This window comes from Tympanuchus pallidicinctus, unplaced genomic scaffold (assembly GCF_026119805.1).
Source record: "Tympanuchus pallidicinctus isolate F22 unplaced genomic scaffold, pur_lepc_1.0 scaffold17, whole genome shotgun sequence".
Taxonomy (NCBI): domain Eukaryota; kingdom Metazoa; phylum Chordata; class Aves; order Galliformes; family Phasianidae; genus Tympanuchus; species Tympanuchus pallidicinctus.
In genome coordinates, this window is record NW_026294690.1 from 1,512,111 (window position 1) to 1,528,947 (window position 16,837).

The following is a 16,837-nucleotide window of genomic DNA, read 5'->3' on the forward strand; positions in this document are numbered from 1 at the left end:
TCTTGTTCAGAAATGGCCTAGAGGATACCATCATAGTGATCCTGGAAACATTCCGTGTTTTCAGAAAGGTGGACACTTGTGTTTAAGGTGGCTCAGAACTCCTGGGGCATTCCCTGTCACCCCCAAAAGCTCTCCATTACAGAAAAAATATTCCCTGAAGAGGAGGAGTGCAATTTTCTGCCCAGACATGGAGGCAACAATGATTGCAGCTCTCTGTCTGCAAAGATTTACCGTATACCCAGTGCCATCCTATTTCCTTCTATGCTTTCCTCTCACTGAGGGATCAAAATCACAGAGAGATCTGAGCATTTGGTGGTTGCTTCCACTGTGCAGAACCACAGCTCTTTACTAAGGATGTAGTTTTGGAGGTTACTAGAAATATGAGTTGGAACTCACAGCCAAGCTACAGCCTGAGCTACAAGCTACAGCACATTAAGAGAGCATGAGGGGAAAAGGAATGCAAAACAAAAACCTGTGCAGCTTATTTCTGTGGCTGCCAACACATTTGGACAACCAGCCAACTCATCCCTGGGGTGTTGCATTTGGCTACCAACCAAATGACTGATCTCCTTACAATGATTGTCTTGAGGTAGCTGTTATTATGCCCCACCTTACAGATAAGGAAAGATAGGCACAAGACCAGTGCCCAACAAATCTGAGAGTCCTGGATCTCTGCTCTGACTGTTCAGTGCTCTTTCTGCACACTTTGGTAGTCCAACCCCACTTACATTCAAAGAACAGCCTCCTCGTTCTGGTCGACTGCACAGATCAATGGGCTGGCAGGAAAACCCATCACCTTCATATCCATCCCTGCAGATACACCTTAAAATATAAGGACAAAAGATAGTACAACCCCTTCTTAAGGCAGCAGAGAGCAAATTTGAGCCTTGCAAAAAAGCAAGAACCTGATCTCTAATGTCACAGGTTGGCTGCATCACTTGAGCAATTCTGTGCAACAAGTACACAAAGATACACACAATTGCAGGGTTGGCAGACTCACAGCCACTGTACATACAATGACAACATGCCCACCTGAATGTGTGTGCCAGAAGGACTGACCTTGCTGTGTCATTGAGGCTGCAGACAGCATTCTGATGGCAGTACTGGGACAGCCCACTCGGGCCACAGTTCTTGGAGGTCTTGTCACAGAATTTTCCAGTATAGCCTTCCTTACAGGACCAGGACTGACACACACCCCCACTGCCAGGCCTGTTGTCACACACCCCATGGACACAGCCACAATCTGTCAAGAAAGATCAGACCTGAAGCCACCACACCAGTGGGGTTTTGTAGATTCTCATCTTTCCTTCACAGTCCCCTGTGACATCACATGATCATCCCAGTTCTTAACAGAGGGATGCCAGCTGAGAGACATTCACCAAAACATGGCTAGGGAGCAGACACTGGGACTGCCTGGCTCCAAGAGGCTTCTAAAGACAGGCTCAAACTTAGATCATCAAACACAAGGCCCTTGTTAAGTGGGAAATGAAAATGCCTTTTCTTTTTAACAGGAGAGATATGCACCAAAGTTGCACACCTACATTTGTCCGGTTTCCAAGACCTGTATTACTACTGTCATATTAGCCATGTTTTCTCTACTGCTGTCTGATGGGACACTTGCAATGACATTTCCATCCCTTATTTCACAGCACTGGTCTTGCACGAGGGGAACCCTGGATACACAAACCTGCTCTGTACCTTTGCCCTACATTTTGCTGTAGTCTCTCTCACAGAACCACCAACCTTCATCGCAGTTCTCGCCATGTTTGTTTGGGTTTGAACAGATGTGGCAGGCTATTCCTTTGAAACCTTCAAAGCACTGGCAGTTGCCATTCCCATCTATGCCATCACTGCACTGGAAAGAAACAAAATGCAAAAGACACAGAAACTCAGCAAACGAAGGGAAAGCCAAGGTATTGATATTTATCAAAAGCCCTTTTGACAGTTGCAGTAAAAAACAGGACTTTGGAGAGTAATGGTAGTAATACAAAATCCCACTTAGTCAGGGCTGCCTTCAAAAGCCACGACAGGATTCACATTAGAGCTGAAAAGCTAAAGCCCACTGATGAGTACGTGCCATCTTCCTTGGATGTTCTGTAGCCAATGCTTTGGGCTCAAGCCTGGAGCACAAACCCAGAATTACACTTACCTAGAACAACTGTTACCATAAAGAAAAAATACCCTATATTCCAAAAGAAATAAGCAAACTGCTCTTTCTAACCACCCTGACTCAACTTCTCACTGCAGCACAGCAGGATCTTTCATACTTACGTTTCCCCGGCCATAGCATGGGTTAGTGTATCCCCCTGGGCACGGCGTGCAGTCTGGACCAAAGAATCCTTCACAGCACCCAGGTTTCTGAGACAAAAGCAAAATCCTTAAAGCACCGAGTGACATAGAATACATTGCCTGGAGTTGTCCTGCTCTCACAGTTCCAAAATCCTTCCTGTGATCACAGGCTATGCTGAAATAGACCGCCTCGTTTGTTGTCTGCGCTTCTAAAAACAACCCTACTTAGAACTGTTACCATACTTACAACCATTTAGATTGAAAAAGACCTTTAAGATCAAGTCCAAACATAAAATTTAGCTCTAATTCTGAAAATGTTTTCCACAGATTCCTCTCTTTCTGACTGCAGCCAGTTCTTTTCAATATAAACCACTACTTTCTAATTGTTTTTTGTTTCATTTTTTTATGGCTTTTTTACGCCCACGTTTCTCTTTATTTCACTAATAATACTGTCCCACTTGCTCCTCATTAATCATCGCTCGGTACTTCTCTGGGAGAGAGGTAGCAGTCCTGGATTGCAAACCTTGTTGCAATGACCAACAAAAGAGGAATCACAAGACAAACATCTGCCCGCTGTTCAATGAGACACCCGCAAATCTTTCTGTATAGTTGGCACTGGGACAGCTCAAGATCTGCAGTCAAACTTGAGGTCTGTAAACTCTACAAGACCACTTTTTTGACCCATCTGACAGTGCTTCATAAACAGGATGCAATCACTTCACAGCCTATGGCACTTTCACTGGGCTCTGCTTCCTCTGGGAGACGTGGTTAAAACTCAGAGAACACAGCATCATTTGTCCATGGCTCCCTCTGTCTTGGCTGGTTGAAACTGATGCACAGTACATTTATTTAACGTACTGGAGCTGAACTGAGCTGCTTTCTGATGTTCATAGCAGGCTAGTGCTGTGTTCTTCTCCCTGCCTACCGAAGAAGGGTGGGCAGCCAACCCACCTGCTGGGCCTAGGGACAGACCTTTGCATGGGACGGCCCTCCCTTGGCTCCCACCCCATCCTCGCTCAACTCAAGGAGCTGGACATCTTCTCCATGGATCAGGCAAAGCGAAGTTAAGCTCCTTTCAAAGGGGTACAGCCTTCCATCACACTCACCACAATGGTCTGATTGCAGTACCGGGCACAGCCCCTCTTCAGGACATTCAGTCCTTGTGGATCATGGACGTAGACACATTCTTTTGGGAATGGTGTTAGTTCCTGTAGAAACAAGTCAAGTCAGTGCTGCCTGGTTGTATCTGCGTGGTAACCTTCCCCTCTGCTCTTTTTGCCGCAGATAGCAACTGTGTCTGACCCCGAGCTAAGGAAGTTCACAAAGGAGCCAAGGTGAACACGATCCCAGTACAAAAGATCCCAGAACATGAGCCCAGCACGAAAGGAGGCTTCCTTTCACTGCCCTTTTGTTCTAACAACTGTATGTGTGATAAAGAAGGGAGCACAAGCAGGGGGAAAGGATGGGGAGAGAGGAAATGGGTGGGGGAGAAAGAGAGGGAATGAAGTGGGGGAGAAATAAGAGGGTAAGAAAGAGGTTGGGGAAATGAGGGAAGAGGAGGTGAAAGGCAAGGGAAAAGAGTTCGGAAGAGGGAGAGAGGGAATGACAGAGGGTGAGAATGGGAAAGAAAGGGAGGGGAGGGGAGTGAGATGACCATAGGTGTCAAGGTGAGACAGAGGGATGGGGAATGGAAAGGACTGCAAATAACGTCTGCCTAAATACCCCAGGAGTTACACACAGGCATTGGGCCCAGCATGATTCTGCCACACCTGCCTCAACCTGAGGAAAAAGTGGATGTAGATTTTGCAGAGCTCCACTTCCTACATTCATGGGACACTGGGCAACCTGGCCTAGTACCAGATCTGGAGGGTGGTGGCCCTGCCTGTGGCAGGGGGTTGGAACTCGGGGATCTTTGGGGTCCCTTCCAGCCCAAGCCATTCTATGATTCATGCTGACACAGCACAAGCAAGCAATCCCAACATGCAGAGCCAACAGAAGACACGTGACAATTAACAGTGGTGCACACCTGTCTGACTTTCACAGCAATGACTCAGGCCTGGCCTTCAGAAAGGAATTTCCTGGAAGCTGCTGTTCTGCAGAACCCAGCGTGGGATGAGCCTTAACGCCAGCACCCTGCCTGCTCCTCCTTACTCCACCTTCACCTAATTCTGCTCATTCTGAATCAATAGTGAGCACAGGCCAAGGATAAATTGTTTCTCACTCTCTGCAGTGAATAAAGCTTGCTGTGATTCCCTCGCCATGGCTGTGGTGGACATGGATCCTCTAACAAGTCATGCTGTTCTCCTCTACCAGCTGACTTTCCTGCACTGCGTTTGTTTGAAAATGCTTTGAGTTTGCAATTATCTGTCACAGTGTGCTTGTATGTCACCATGCAAAGAAATACCCAGAAATAATCACCATTTCTCTGCTGCCAGGTGGGCAAACACTGCTGTTGAGAGCCTCACAATCCACACAAGAGCCCTGTTAAGAAAACAAGAGTGGAAATCTTCATCTTCCCAGTGAACCCCCTCCCCGTTCCAAGAATGACACAGAGTACCATTTCCACTGTATATCCAAAACATCATGTGTCAGAAGCATTCTTAGGAGAGAATTTCCACACTCTGAAACAGGGTAAGTTTATTGCTCAAATCAAATGGCTCTATAGTTACGATTTTGCATCTGACTCCACCCTGTGAGCCATGAGACACACAGCTATGCAATAAAACACTTTGGGCATCCACGTGGCAACCTCAAAGTGATATCGATCCTCTGGTCAGTTCAGATAATTCACATTGCTCCAAATCAGACACTTTTTCCCTAGTCAGAGCTGTATTTCTGTAGTAACATATCAATCATCAATTTGGGGAACGTGCACCTAAAGTAATGCACACAAAACTCTTTATGTGAGAATACCATACACTGTTTGCGCTTCCACTACCAAATGGCTGTTCCCCATACACAATGACAGGAGGCCAATGCCAATGGTAATGGGAACAAAGCATTCCCAGCTGGATTAGTAACTCTGGTATGGAGAGTGTAAGGCCTTAAAGGTAGGATGAAAGGAAAAGAAAGACTAAAAGAAAACAGCCGGTTGCCAACAAAGCAGGGCGAAGTGACACTGCCCAGGTGTAATTTACACATTCTGCTTCTGTTCCTCCAGGTGAGTGTGGGGTCTACAGCAATGGCTAAGATGAGGATGGGCCAAGTTGACTTACAGTCACAATTTTGTGTTGTTCTTCGTTGCATCTGTGAGGCAAAATGGGAATTATTGAAGGAGGGATGAAGATGCCGTCCACGGTATGAATAATGCCATTTGATGCCACAATGTTTCTCATGTTTAAGGGGATCTCTGAGTTATCCATCACAATTCTTCCCTGATGTGGAAACACAAATAATTTATCAGAATGTTATCCCATTAGAGTGTATTAACTATGTAACACCAAAGCAGGAAAGAGATGGCATCAAGTGCAACCACACACAGTCAAGCCATCCAGTGAAGTCACTAGTTGGATAAGAAGGAAAAATAATTCAGTGACCCCATTTAAGTCTATTTTTAAGGCATAGGAGGAAATGGAGATAGGCTGAAAACTCACTATTTAGAACCTTAAGACTTTTTCTTAGAACAGGAGGTTTGCCTGAGTGGGTTTTGACCCATACTTACATCTGCACTGATGTTGACAGACAGTATCTGGTTAGCCATTGTAACGATGTGCGGCGTCATCATCAGTTTCTCCACAGTTATCTGAAAAAAAACCACCAATGCCACGGAGGGACAGCATCATGAATAAGCAGAGCTTTAGTACAGCTTATGGAGTTCTGTCAGAATTTCCTCCACCTAAAAATACTTCTGAAGATTTAGACTTTACCATTTACATTTAATGAAATATCTCAAACACACACAATTGCCCAAAGGGAAATCGAGGACTTGGTGTGAATCATTTGCAATACAAAATCCACAGCAGTGGTTTTCATTCCTTGTGTCCAGCATATCTGAAATCAAGTTTCTATTAGTAGTGTTTCCTGTTGATACAGGTATACAGGGCATATTGAATGAACAAGTAAAGCAGAAGCATAGTAGGTAATTTGTTCTGATCTAATAAAAAAGCTTATTTCTAAAGGCAGAGGAAATGTAAACTGCAGTTACTGCACAGAAACTTGAACGTAAGGGTTTGACAGAAATTCTAAAAGCTATGATAATCACTACTTTTGTGCCCAACAATTTATTAAGATAACTAGTTCAGCTTGTTGCTGATGATGTCATTCATCAGCTGCAAGGAAAACTGTGCTTTGCTGTTTTGCCAAAGTGATGCTTGTTTTCTGTGTAGGAATTAGGAAAATTCTAAGGACTGACATTCCTCCTCAGCAAAAGACTGGCATAACATTGATATGCGATTAGAATACTGCACGATGATGCTGGAGTGCACACAAAACCTTCAGTGTAAGTTAATAATTTTAAACATTTATCTTGCTCATTGCATAAGTGAAGAAGTCTTGTTAATGCATGCATTAATTTTATTTACCCTGCCACACAGCAACGTGGTGCCAGCACACAGCATAGGCTCACTCACAACAGTTTTCCATCACTAACCACCAATGGGGCCCAAGCAGAAGGGAAAGGGAGCAGTGTCATGATGGAAGTGCACCAGTCTTTGGGCAACTACTTTCATGGTAAATATCTTGCCTCCATTGCAATACTGCAACCTTCATGCCAAACAACATAGGTGGCCCAAAGGGCTCCAATTATCTAGGATTAGTGCTGCCTGCCTTACCGCTGCTGAAGGGTAGATATGGTGTTTCACAAGTTCCTGGAGCTTATTTATGCCCTAAGGAAAGAAGAGAGCATAACAGTTGGACAGTCCTTCAATGCTCAGGAGTGAGAAGAGGCAATTACATTTTCTTTTAACAAATGACTGAAAATGCCAAAATGACTGAAGTTGCCAGCAGCAACTTCACTCGGAAAATAAATCCCTTCATATTCCCCTACACAAAGAGGGGAAGAAAACCCAAAACCAGACTTAAACAATCTGGCTAAATATCATCACGGGTTCCACCAGCATTCAGTTGTCTCCCAAAGCCTCACAGAAAGAGAGACATGGATTAGCCAGCTGCAGGAAAAACAACTCGCAGCAGTGACCAGACACCTTGCACAAGCTATGCCAGCACAGCCCCCTGCAACACACCTCGTTCAACATGTGTTAGAGGATTACGAGCCCTCACCTCTGTGAAAAGATAAATGAGCCTTCCATCTCTTAATTTATCCACGCCATCATTGCTGGGTACAAACACAGTAAAGGGGCCTGGCCCGTCCAGTATTGCTGGCAGGCCACAGTTCTGCAAAAATAATAAAAGACTTCATCAATGGACACAACGTGAGTTAGCAAGGGAGATCCATCTGAAAGGGAGGGGAAACTGTAAGCAACCCACCAGGTGTAGAGATTGGAAAGCTGGTGTGGACAAGAGACAAGGCTTGTGTTAAGCAGATGTAAATGCCATAAAAACAGGCTGAGCAGTGCAGTCACTGGTGTGAGTGCAGCTGTGTGAAAAAGAGCACTGAACTAACACTCCCTGTGCTTTAAGTACAGATACTAAACTGGTACCTTTTTGCTGTGGAAGAAGAAAAAGAGAGAAAGCTTATAATCACAGTTGAACTTAGTCAATTTTGTGTTAATATTGTAAAAATATTAGCTAAATGAAGACTGGGCAGCAGCTTCAAACGTTTATAACCTGAGGACTGTATTTACATAGACATCTACACCAGGCCAACAGGCAGCTTCAGCCCATCTCGACATGGGCAGGCATGTAACATTTGCTCTTTTACAGGTACGATGGTCAAGAACTAATCATGATTTGAAGATGGGAAGGTGGGGAAGAAAGTGGTAAAGACACTTGTATGCTTGCTGCCTGTGCTGATGTTTCCATTACATATGCATAGAAAATAATCAAAATAAGAAGTGAGTCAGACAAAAGCATCCAGAAAGACAAGTAACTGAGATGCATTTAAATGTTACCCCAAATTCCCACGAAAGCACTAGCAGGCAGTGCACAGCAGCAATGCCACATCTTCCTGGGGCAGACAGAAACATGCTTACCTCCAGTATAGTTTCAAATCGACTGAAGATCTCTGTGGAAGCAAGGATCTCCCCAATGGTTTTCTGTGAGAAGATTCAAAGAGTGAGAAAAGTGACCAGGGTTGCAGCAAAGTCTGAGCACAAACTGGAATGCCAGCTGCTACTTAAGGATTGGCATGCTTCAAGTCTACAGAAAGCCTCAGTGGATTCAGACATTTTTTTTTTGGCCAGTGAGCCAAGCAAGGACTGAGTCTACAGCAGCTTAGACACAGACTTGTTGTCATGTGCAGCAAACCAGAGTTTCTATGCACTTGAGCACTCTTTTGTTTTCTGACTCCCAACTGCAGATGAAACCTGTAGTTGTGCAGAACTGGGCTGGTAAACTGAGGATCTGCTCTATCATCCCAAACCTCTTCTGATTTGGGGGCAAGAGTTCATTTTGCCACCTGCAAACAAGCCCCAGTACTGAGAAAATACAGTCCATATGCATACACCTGACATCACATTGGAAGTAGAAGCCTTCAGGGAGATTCTTGCTGTCTTGCCTTCCCTGAGCAAGCTGCCTCTGGATGTACTTGGATGCTGCTGGTTTCCACCAGCCCCCTGCTCACACCCTGACCCAAAGCAGCTTCTGGCATCCCCTGGTGCCACGCACCTCCCTGCGCGCTCCTCTTGGACTGCAGATGAGGATCACCATTTGTAGGACAAAAAAAAATTGTGCCATCTTCTTAAAGGTTGTTGGTGGTTTTTTTTCAGCCATCACAATTCGAGCATGTCCATCAGCAGTGTTGTGACAGCCACCATTGTGCTGAGTACCCAAAACTTAGAGAAATTCATAAAGCCTGCTCAGCCCGCAGCCACAGTAGATGCAAACCCTCCTCTGCAGACGCTGAGCTCAGCCCCACGACCCCTCTGGATTTCAGACAGCCCTTTTTGGAAGACATCCTCATGCAGGTGGTAAGACTGTGAGCACCTTCAGTTCATCAGCAATGGGCACTTTTAAGTCCACATATACACCCAAAACTTATGCCACTGACAACCATCCTCAGGGCACTTCAGCTCGGCAACTACTAATGCTTAACACAGTATTCTATCTACTTTTTAAACACAAGATATCACAGAATTCAACCATTTTTACAGATTAATGACAGTGGTGCAAACAACCAAATCAAAGAACTCATGTCATTCTATGTGATTTTTTTAAATTTTTTTTGCAACAAGCCAGTAGGTACCAGGGCCTTTTTTCTGCATATAGAAACAAGATGAAAGTGCTCAGACATAACAGTGAAGGAGCTACAGCAAAAAGTTTTCCCAGTTACAGGAAAATGTGCTCAGCAGAAGCAGAGACTGAACCTATAACTCCTAAATCCCTGCCCAGTGTCAAAACACAAGACACTACTTCAAATTGCAATGGTCTGTAATGATGATTTGTCTTCATTTTACGTACTTTTAATGCAAAGTTAACATTTCTGAATATAATTTCAAAATGCAGTACAGCCCTTAGAAAGTAAATCTTAATTTCAACTTTATATGCTTTATATTTTTCAGTATTTATGCCATTACTCTCCTGTAAGGTACAACAGCAAAAGAGCCTATTTGCTATGAAGGGAGGGACCTTACTCATGAAATAAGAGCTCTACTTATCCAAGCACTGCATCACTGCAAAGACCGTATCTGGCTTGTGCTGTGCTGTTAGCTACTTTTAAAGGTATGTTTATCTGGAGTTGAAAACAAAATGAACAGCCTTTTTCCTTTAAAAATACCTCGACTAAAGGATCGCAGCCTTGGAAATTGATATTTTTAAAGCATTTATTCTACCATACTGTAAAACAGAAGAAGTAGAAACGAGTGCATACCTGTGGGTTTCCAATGTTGTCAGCAGTACTTTTTTTCCTTAGGGTGTCAACAATATGTATAATACCATTGGCTGCTGGGAGATTTGAGTTCAGAACATTGTACAGCTCCCCTGGCACATCTTGGTATCGAAATGATTTGCTGTGTCCCTGGGTAACATTGCAAGGTTATTTTCATGTATATGTTCAAGGGATCACAACAGATCTGTATAATCATTGGGTTAGCAAAGTGAAGACACAATTGGGTTTACTCTGGAAAAAGTAAATATAAGGGATGCCCTCAGTGCAGAACAAACATCTCACTCCTACATGAGTGTGGGCAGTATGTCCATCCTGGAGTATTCTGAAACCTTATCAGAGAAAGAAGACCTAATCTGGGATAGTCATCTCTAGATTCAGGTCTGTGTGAGCGTGAATGCTTCTCCCAGCTGTGGAACATGGCAGGGTGCCTCGATCACCAACCTGCTGTGCTGAGCTGCCAAGCACAGAGAGGCATGCTGCCTCCTGGGCACCCAGACACAGCATTTGGAAGCAGTCCTGAAACTACAGCTCTGATTGAAGCTTTTATCAGCTCCTAAAGCAGCAAGGTGTTCCATGACAAAGCCCAAACAGTCAGGCTCTCTAAATTATAAGGTGTGCGTCTGGTCCTTCCATACTGTGCACAATCCTGCACTGAAGGTGGGTGAACAGAGGTGCACCTTTAAAGTGAGCCCCAAGGTATTGGTGCTTGTACCCCAAGTACAAGTATTGTACCCCAAGGTACAAGGTATTGGTGCAGCCATAACCCGGGTACAGGCATGCACAGCTTCTCTGTGCTCTTTCTGAACTTTTCCTCCCTGACCTTCACTTCAGTTCACATCTCTGGGAACAGCTGAAACAAAGGCTTCCTGGATCAAAAGGCTCCTGAGTAAACAAACAGGAAAGAAATGTATGAAGACCATTGATAAGTCCTGTTCAGATGCCCCAGCTCCAAATAACGCTTTGTACTTTCGGTGCAGGCAGGGTGCATGTATTACAACCCAGACCCTGAGGCCAAGGCTGGATCCTCAGAGAGGAAATGTCCAGCTCTGCCTCGGCCAGCTGTGGACGAGCATACCGGAAATGTGCAGGATGGAGAGAGAACAGTGGATGCTGGAAAACATGAGTCAGTTGAAAAGGAGAAAAGGAACAAACTGGGTAATTGGAAGAGGAGATAGTCAGCATGTAGCTGTGTCTGAGAACATGAGCTCCAAGGAGAAGCATTCAGCCCAAAGGGTGACTGCTGCAAAATACTGCAGTTGGTAACATTGCAGGGAAAAGCTTTCTTCTCCAGAATGCATATGCAGACTGCAGAAACATCTTTACCAGGTTTAGGAGTCAGGCTCTGCCTAACTTGTTGTTTGCAGAAACATCTGCTTGTCAGCCCTTAAAACATCTTGCTTTGGATCTCACAAAGGATCTTTCTGAGGGACAGCAGCATTACGCCTGTACAACAACAAGCTGATAAAAGAGCATCCTCTAGAACAGGAACAACTGGAAACCACTTCGATACAGACTCTTGCTAAGCAAGAACAATTACAACTTTTCAGCCTTTTCTTCCCATCTGCATACTTTTTTTTTTGCCCCAGGACTATCAGGATACATCAGGACAGTCTGCCTCTGACAGCTTGATCCACAACCGACCAAGCAGATGTGTTCAGATGTGCATCCACCTTAAAACTCAAAAACGACTTTGCTTCTCCAGGCTAAAGAAATGCAAGCAGTTTCACACCACACCTGTGTGCACATCTCAAGTGGATGGTAAGAGCCAAGGAGCAGAGAAGTGACTATTTTTAACTAGACATAAAGATACAGGAGAAGTATCCAAAGAAGACTTTTGTCCTGATAAGTACATTATAACCTAAGAAATCTGTGACATCCCCATCTCTCAAAACTTCATTATTCTCTGTAAGAAGTGAAAATGAAAAACTGTTGTGATCACAGGCATGCTGATTGGAGAAAAACAGTTTTCTCATTAAGAAAGGACATTGAGGAAACGATGTGCCCAAACTCTGGTCAGTCCAACACAAAAACAGCAGTCCTGGACTTCAGGAGTTCCTTTACCTGGTTACTGAATGTCAGCTGATGTCCTGACAAGGTCCACATAGCCTTGGCTTTAACCATGTCTTCTATCAAATGCAGACCAGGAACAATGTGCATCCTGCACAGATCTGCAGCAGCGGTGCCCTGTGGGGAGTAAAGGGCACACAGAGAAGGGAAACCGTACGCCCTTTCAAAAACTTCATTTAATTAAAGAGCCCTAACACTACTATAACAAAAAAGCTTTGCATATAACATTGAGCTTCCCTCTTCATTTTGCATCACTGGAGAAGCAAACACAGAGAGGTTGATTCATTTGAGAGTGATTTTAGAAGAATCCCTGAAGAGAAACCTATGGGACCTGGGTAGTTTTAAAACTATTCCCGCATGGCCAAGATTACAAGACTTGCCTAAAGCTCTGCACACACAGTCTCTGTTTATGTTGGTCCATACAGGTGGCCTAATCTGCTGACTTTACCTTTGGTTTCTTCCTTTGTTTTCAGGGTTTTCCATCACTAGTGATTTCTAAAGACAATCAGCTGTGGATACTGACTGAGGTGGGACTAATCCTTCAGGAGCAGGTAGACTAGAAGGGTCTGTCTTCATCTATTTTCTACGATTACAGGAATTGCCACTATGGCCTCAGCACAGGATGGACTTGTGCTAGTAGAAAGCTCTGCTCAACAAGGTATTAAGCAACTGCACAAAAACTACTGCAATGAACAGAATTTAATTAAAATTAATAAAATCGTAACGTGACCCACAGGATCTTCTTGAAGCCCAGAACTCTAACTCTTGTCCCTGCTCCCATAGGAGTTTTCTCTAGTCTTGTCATCTTTGCTTTCCCTATTAGTAAGATGAACTCCTCCTGAGAAGCTGACGCTGTACTCATACCTAGGGCCATACCAAGGAACTGCCCCACATCCAACGCCTTGATGCAGATCTCTGAACCTTCTGAAAACCCCACACTAAAGCAGTTAAAAGCCACATAAATGTTTGAGAATGGTCACACAGGGAAGGTTGGAGCTTTAAATAAGCACGACCAGAAGAACTGAAACTTTTTGAAGTTACAGCTCCTGACGTTAAAAACAAAGGACTGTCAATAATGAAGGCACAGACAGGGGTTTTAAAAATAATGCCAGGGACGTGACATCCTCTGTGAGACTGCAGCTGAACAAGACAAAAAGCAGTCCTTACAAGGGATTGCTTCTCTTAATACTCTCTCATTTGTCATCAGTTTTTACAGGTTGCAGAACTCGGGCAGGAAGAAATTTTAAGACAGCAAACATTTGCTAAAAGCAAGCAAACTTACGTTTAATTCCATTTTGTTATTAATTGGAAGAAGGGAAGGTACGAAGACAGTGAAAGGCCCATATTTAGTCAGCAACACTGAACAACCAGAAACTGCAAAGAGTGACAACGCAGCAAAGTTACTCAGAAGTTACACAACTCCAGCCATAATTATTCTTCATGTTAACAGCACTGCTCAATCTGCACATTTTCAGCAGCAGGCATGTAACTAGTACTTGCTTACACAGAACTAAAGGCAGCTTGGTACTGCTACCTTCTCACAGCTCAGCATGTGGCTATTCATTTTAAGCATCTGACCACAAGATTGCTGAAGTCCTGCTGTGCTGGAGTTAGGAACCCAGAGCTCATAGTGCTCATACTGCAGATCAGTGTGGAAAATACACTTAAAAACAAGTATTGGCAGCTCTGGAATATAAGAGGGAGAAAATCCCATGATAGCTGAAGCTGAGCCTGCAGGTGACACTGAGGTGGAGACACTGCTGAGACACTGCAGGTGGAGGCGCGCTGCAGGCTTGAGGGAAACAGGTTTGACTCACAGCCCAGAGCAAGTTCTCCTTCTTTTTTCACCTGGGCTGTCAAATAACTGACACATCCACACCATTCTTTGCAGGTACCTCCTCAGTTCACAAGCCAAAACTGGTAATGTGGGTTGAGTTCTGAGATGCAGTGCATTTAATTTTGCAGGCCGTGAGCATGCACTGCCAAAGTCCTGTTATGATGAGAGGCTTTCAGCCTCTTGCTGACATGCTTTGCCCCTCTCTCCCCCTGGCTTAATTCCCCAAATAAATTCAAAAAGGCACTTACCAAACATCTTCCTGGCAACATTTAATTTCCCATTGAACATTCCATGAGAATTATGCTTGTTTATTTCACTCATGAGATCTCTGTAGCAGCTTCTCCCATCTCCAATCTCCCCTTCTTTACACACGCAGCTAGAGACAAGAAGGAAGGCTAACTAAACATTATGAAGAAGTTCTCACACCACTTTTGACAAATCTGAGTAGGACAAAAGTAGCATCTGCATTTGAAAGAGTAATTGCCACCTTAAGGTGTAATTCAGAGCTTAGTAATTACTGCCTCATCTAAGGGATGGGAAATAAGATGCAGGCCTCTGGATGGCAGATAGCTTTGGCTCTAACCAAAAATAAAGAAGATGCTTTCTCAGATGCAATCAACATCAGAACAGTCTTCTTTAGTGTTCAGGGTACAGATAGCCAGTGTATTTATTAACGCCTTTCTATCCTGTTATTCAGCCAGAGTCAATCACTACAGCATCTGAAAACATGTGGTAATTCACAAACCCCACGAAGCTAAGTGGAAATCTTGTGAACAGCTCTCGTGACCCCTGAGCATCAGTGAGAAATACTGACCCCAGCACACTGGTTAGCTTCAGGTTGCTCTAGAATTAAGGAGGGCCTTAAACACTCTAATGACTTTTGCAGAACAGTTTATCTGCATGTGAAAACATCCATCCTGATCCACACACCGTAAGGTCATTGCTCAGAGATTACTTGAGATCGCTGGCCAATAACCAACGTTTTTTCCTGTTTGGGTTTTGTCCAAGCACCAGCTCTGCTCGCTGGTTTGGGGCCACCAGACCCCAAAGGGAGGTCTGACATCACTCCGGCCGCTGAGGGCTGAGCGCCAGCTGAAGTCAGGGGCTGTGCAGAACACGGAGTTCTGCCCTTTGCTGGCCTGTCTTCAGAGTAGAAAGCCATGGTTTCAGCTCTGCCCTGGATCACACACAGTTTTTTGGTAGGCCAAAAAATGGTCCTAGGTCTGCCATCATTTCTCATCTACAGGGTATCAATTTCTAAACATTTTACTTGGGAGTATTAAATGAGATCTGGCATTTCTTCCCTCTTCTCTGTCATTTTGCAACTCCACTTCTTGCTTCTCATTTCAATCTCTGTTTCTTCAAAATGTAGCTAATCCGCACTTGATTTCCATTATAGCTGCAGAACAAATTTTAAAAGCAATCCTTAAACTGGCATACCTGGGATTTCCATGGGAATTAATTTCACACTTAGAAGAGAAACCACAAAAATACGTCTGGCAGTCATTGGCAAGTGAAGCACATTCTAATGAAGGAGGCCGTGCGATCATGCCAGGCTTGCAAACACAGGACGCCTAACGGAAGACAAAGCACTGATTACAGAGATTATTTCACCCTACAGAGAAAAAAAAAAAAAATAACCAGTCTGATTGCAACATTGAAGGGGAGGAGAGCAGATCTGAGCTCACACAACGGTGAGATCACTGGGAGAACTTCCACACGGCCACCCTCCTTGCAGGCTGCTGGCACACCATTATCGCCCTTACCTTTCCTGGGCCATTGTAAATACAATTCGTTGAGGTTTCTGGGCAGCCTCCATTGTTATCAACACAGGGGTTTATGGGCTGGCAAACCCTCCCGTCTCCTTGGTATCCTTCTCTGCACGTACACTCATACTTTCTTGGACCAAGAAACTTACATACAGCAAAGGGGGAGCATGGAGAAGAAGTGCAGGGATCCTGAGCTGAAAATGAAAAGACATGAGGTGTAAGAATATCCACATTTCTGTTTTCAATACAGAACCTAATGATGCACAACGGAATGCCAGAAGCTAGTGGGAATGGAGGATAAGGGATTTATGTGATTAAGGTTCTACAGCTTCCCATGAAAATAAAATAGCTTCAGATAGCAGTTTGGGTTGATTTTTTTTTTTCTGATTTGAAGAATTTGGATGACACATACTTCATACCACATACAGTAAAACAAATATGAGTGACAGAAAGAGGAGGCCTGGATTTACTCCTGAATTTTCATCATATCTGAGGATTTCTACAAGCCGAGTTCGGTCAGCAAGAATTGGAAAAAGCCAGTGAAAAAGGAGCTATTGCTCTTGCAGGGATTCCTAAAAACCAGGCTATTACACTTCTGCAGCGACCCCGTATTCATGGCGACCGCGTTTACCCACAGATGCTAGAGCAGGGGTGTTTTTTCAGGCAGAGGACCTATCATGTCTCTCACCTACACAAGCGCTGCCGCTTTTTCTGTAGCCCAGCTTGCAGTTACACATCGCAGTCCCATCTTTAACCACGCATTCACTGTTGGCTTCACACCTCACACCTCTGCAAAGGGGGAGCTCTGAAATCACACAGCAAAGAGTTGCCCTTTGAGCAAGCAGGGCACTGCTGGAAGACACAGCTTACCTTACAAGATGCATGCAAACGCCATGGGAATGTGGCTTCTACAGGCCCAAGGTAGCATAAAAA

The 16,837-nt window shown here is 44.3% G+C and overlaps 1 protein-coding gene across 2 annotated transcripts in view; it reads right to left on the bottom strand.

Moving 5' to 3' along the window:
• Positions 1-16,837, bottom strand: part of STAB1 (stabilin 1) — a 51,685-nt gene that overhangs the window by 23,569 nt on the left and 11,279 nt on the right. For both annotated transcript variants that reach the window (XM_052679281.1, XM_052679280.1), the window contains exons 8-25: positions 16,593-16,709; positions 15,902-16,098; positions 15,576-15,709; positions 14,384-14,511; positions 13,581-13,672; positions 12,293-12,415; positions 10,214-10,360; positions 8,379-8,441; positions 7,507-7,620; positions 7,059-7,112; positions 5,951-6,031; positions 5,505-5,663; positions 4,708-4,770; positions 3,396-3,497; positions 2,272-2,358; positions 1,744-1,855; positions 1,060-1,243; positions 729-822 (exon numbers count right to left, since the gene is read on the bottom strand). In XM_052679281.1, the coding sequence (XP_052535241.1) occupies positions 729-822; positions 1,060-1,243; positions 1,744-1,855; positions 2,272-2,358; positions 3,396-3,497; positions 4,708-4,770; positions 5,505-5,663; positions 5,951-6,031; positions 7,059-7,112; positions 7,507-7,620; positions 8,379-8,441; positions 10,214-10,360; positions 12,293-12,415; positions 13,581-13,672; positions 14,384-14,511; positions 15,576-15,709; positions 15,902-16,098; positions 16,593-16,709 (2,051 nt within the window). The remainder of the gene's footprint in view (positions 1-728; positions 823-1,059; positions 1,244-1,743; positions 1,856-2,271; positions 2,359-3,395; positions 3,498-4,707; positions 4,771-5,504; positions 5,664-5,950; positions 6,032-7,058; positions 7,113-7,506; positions 7,621-8,378; positions 8,442-10,213; positions 10,361-12,292; positions 12,416-13,580; positions 13,673-14,383; positions 14,512-15,575; positions 15,710-15,901; positions 16,099-16,592; positions 16,710-16,837) is intronic.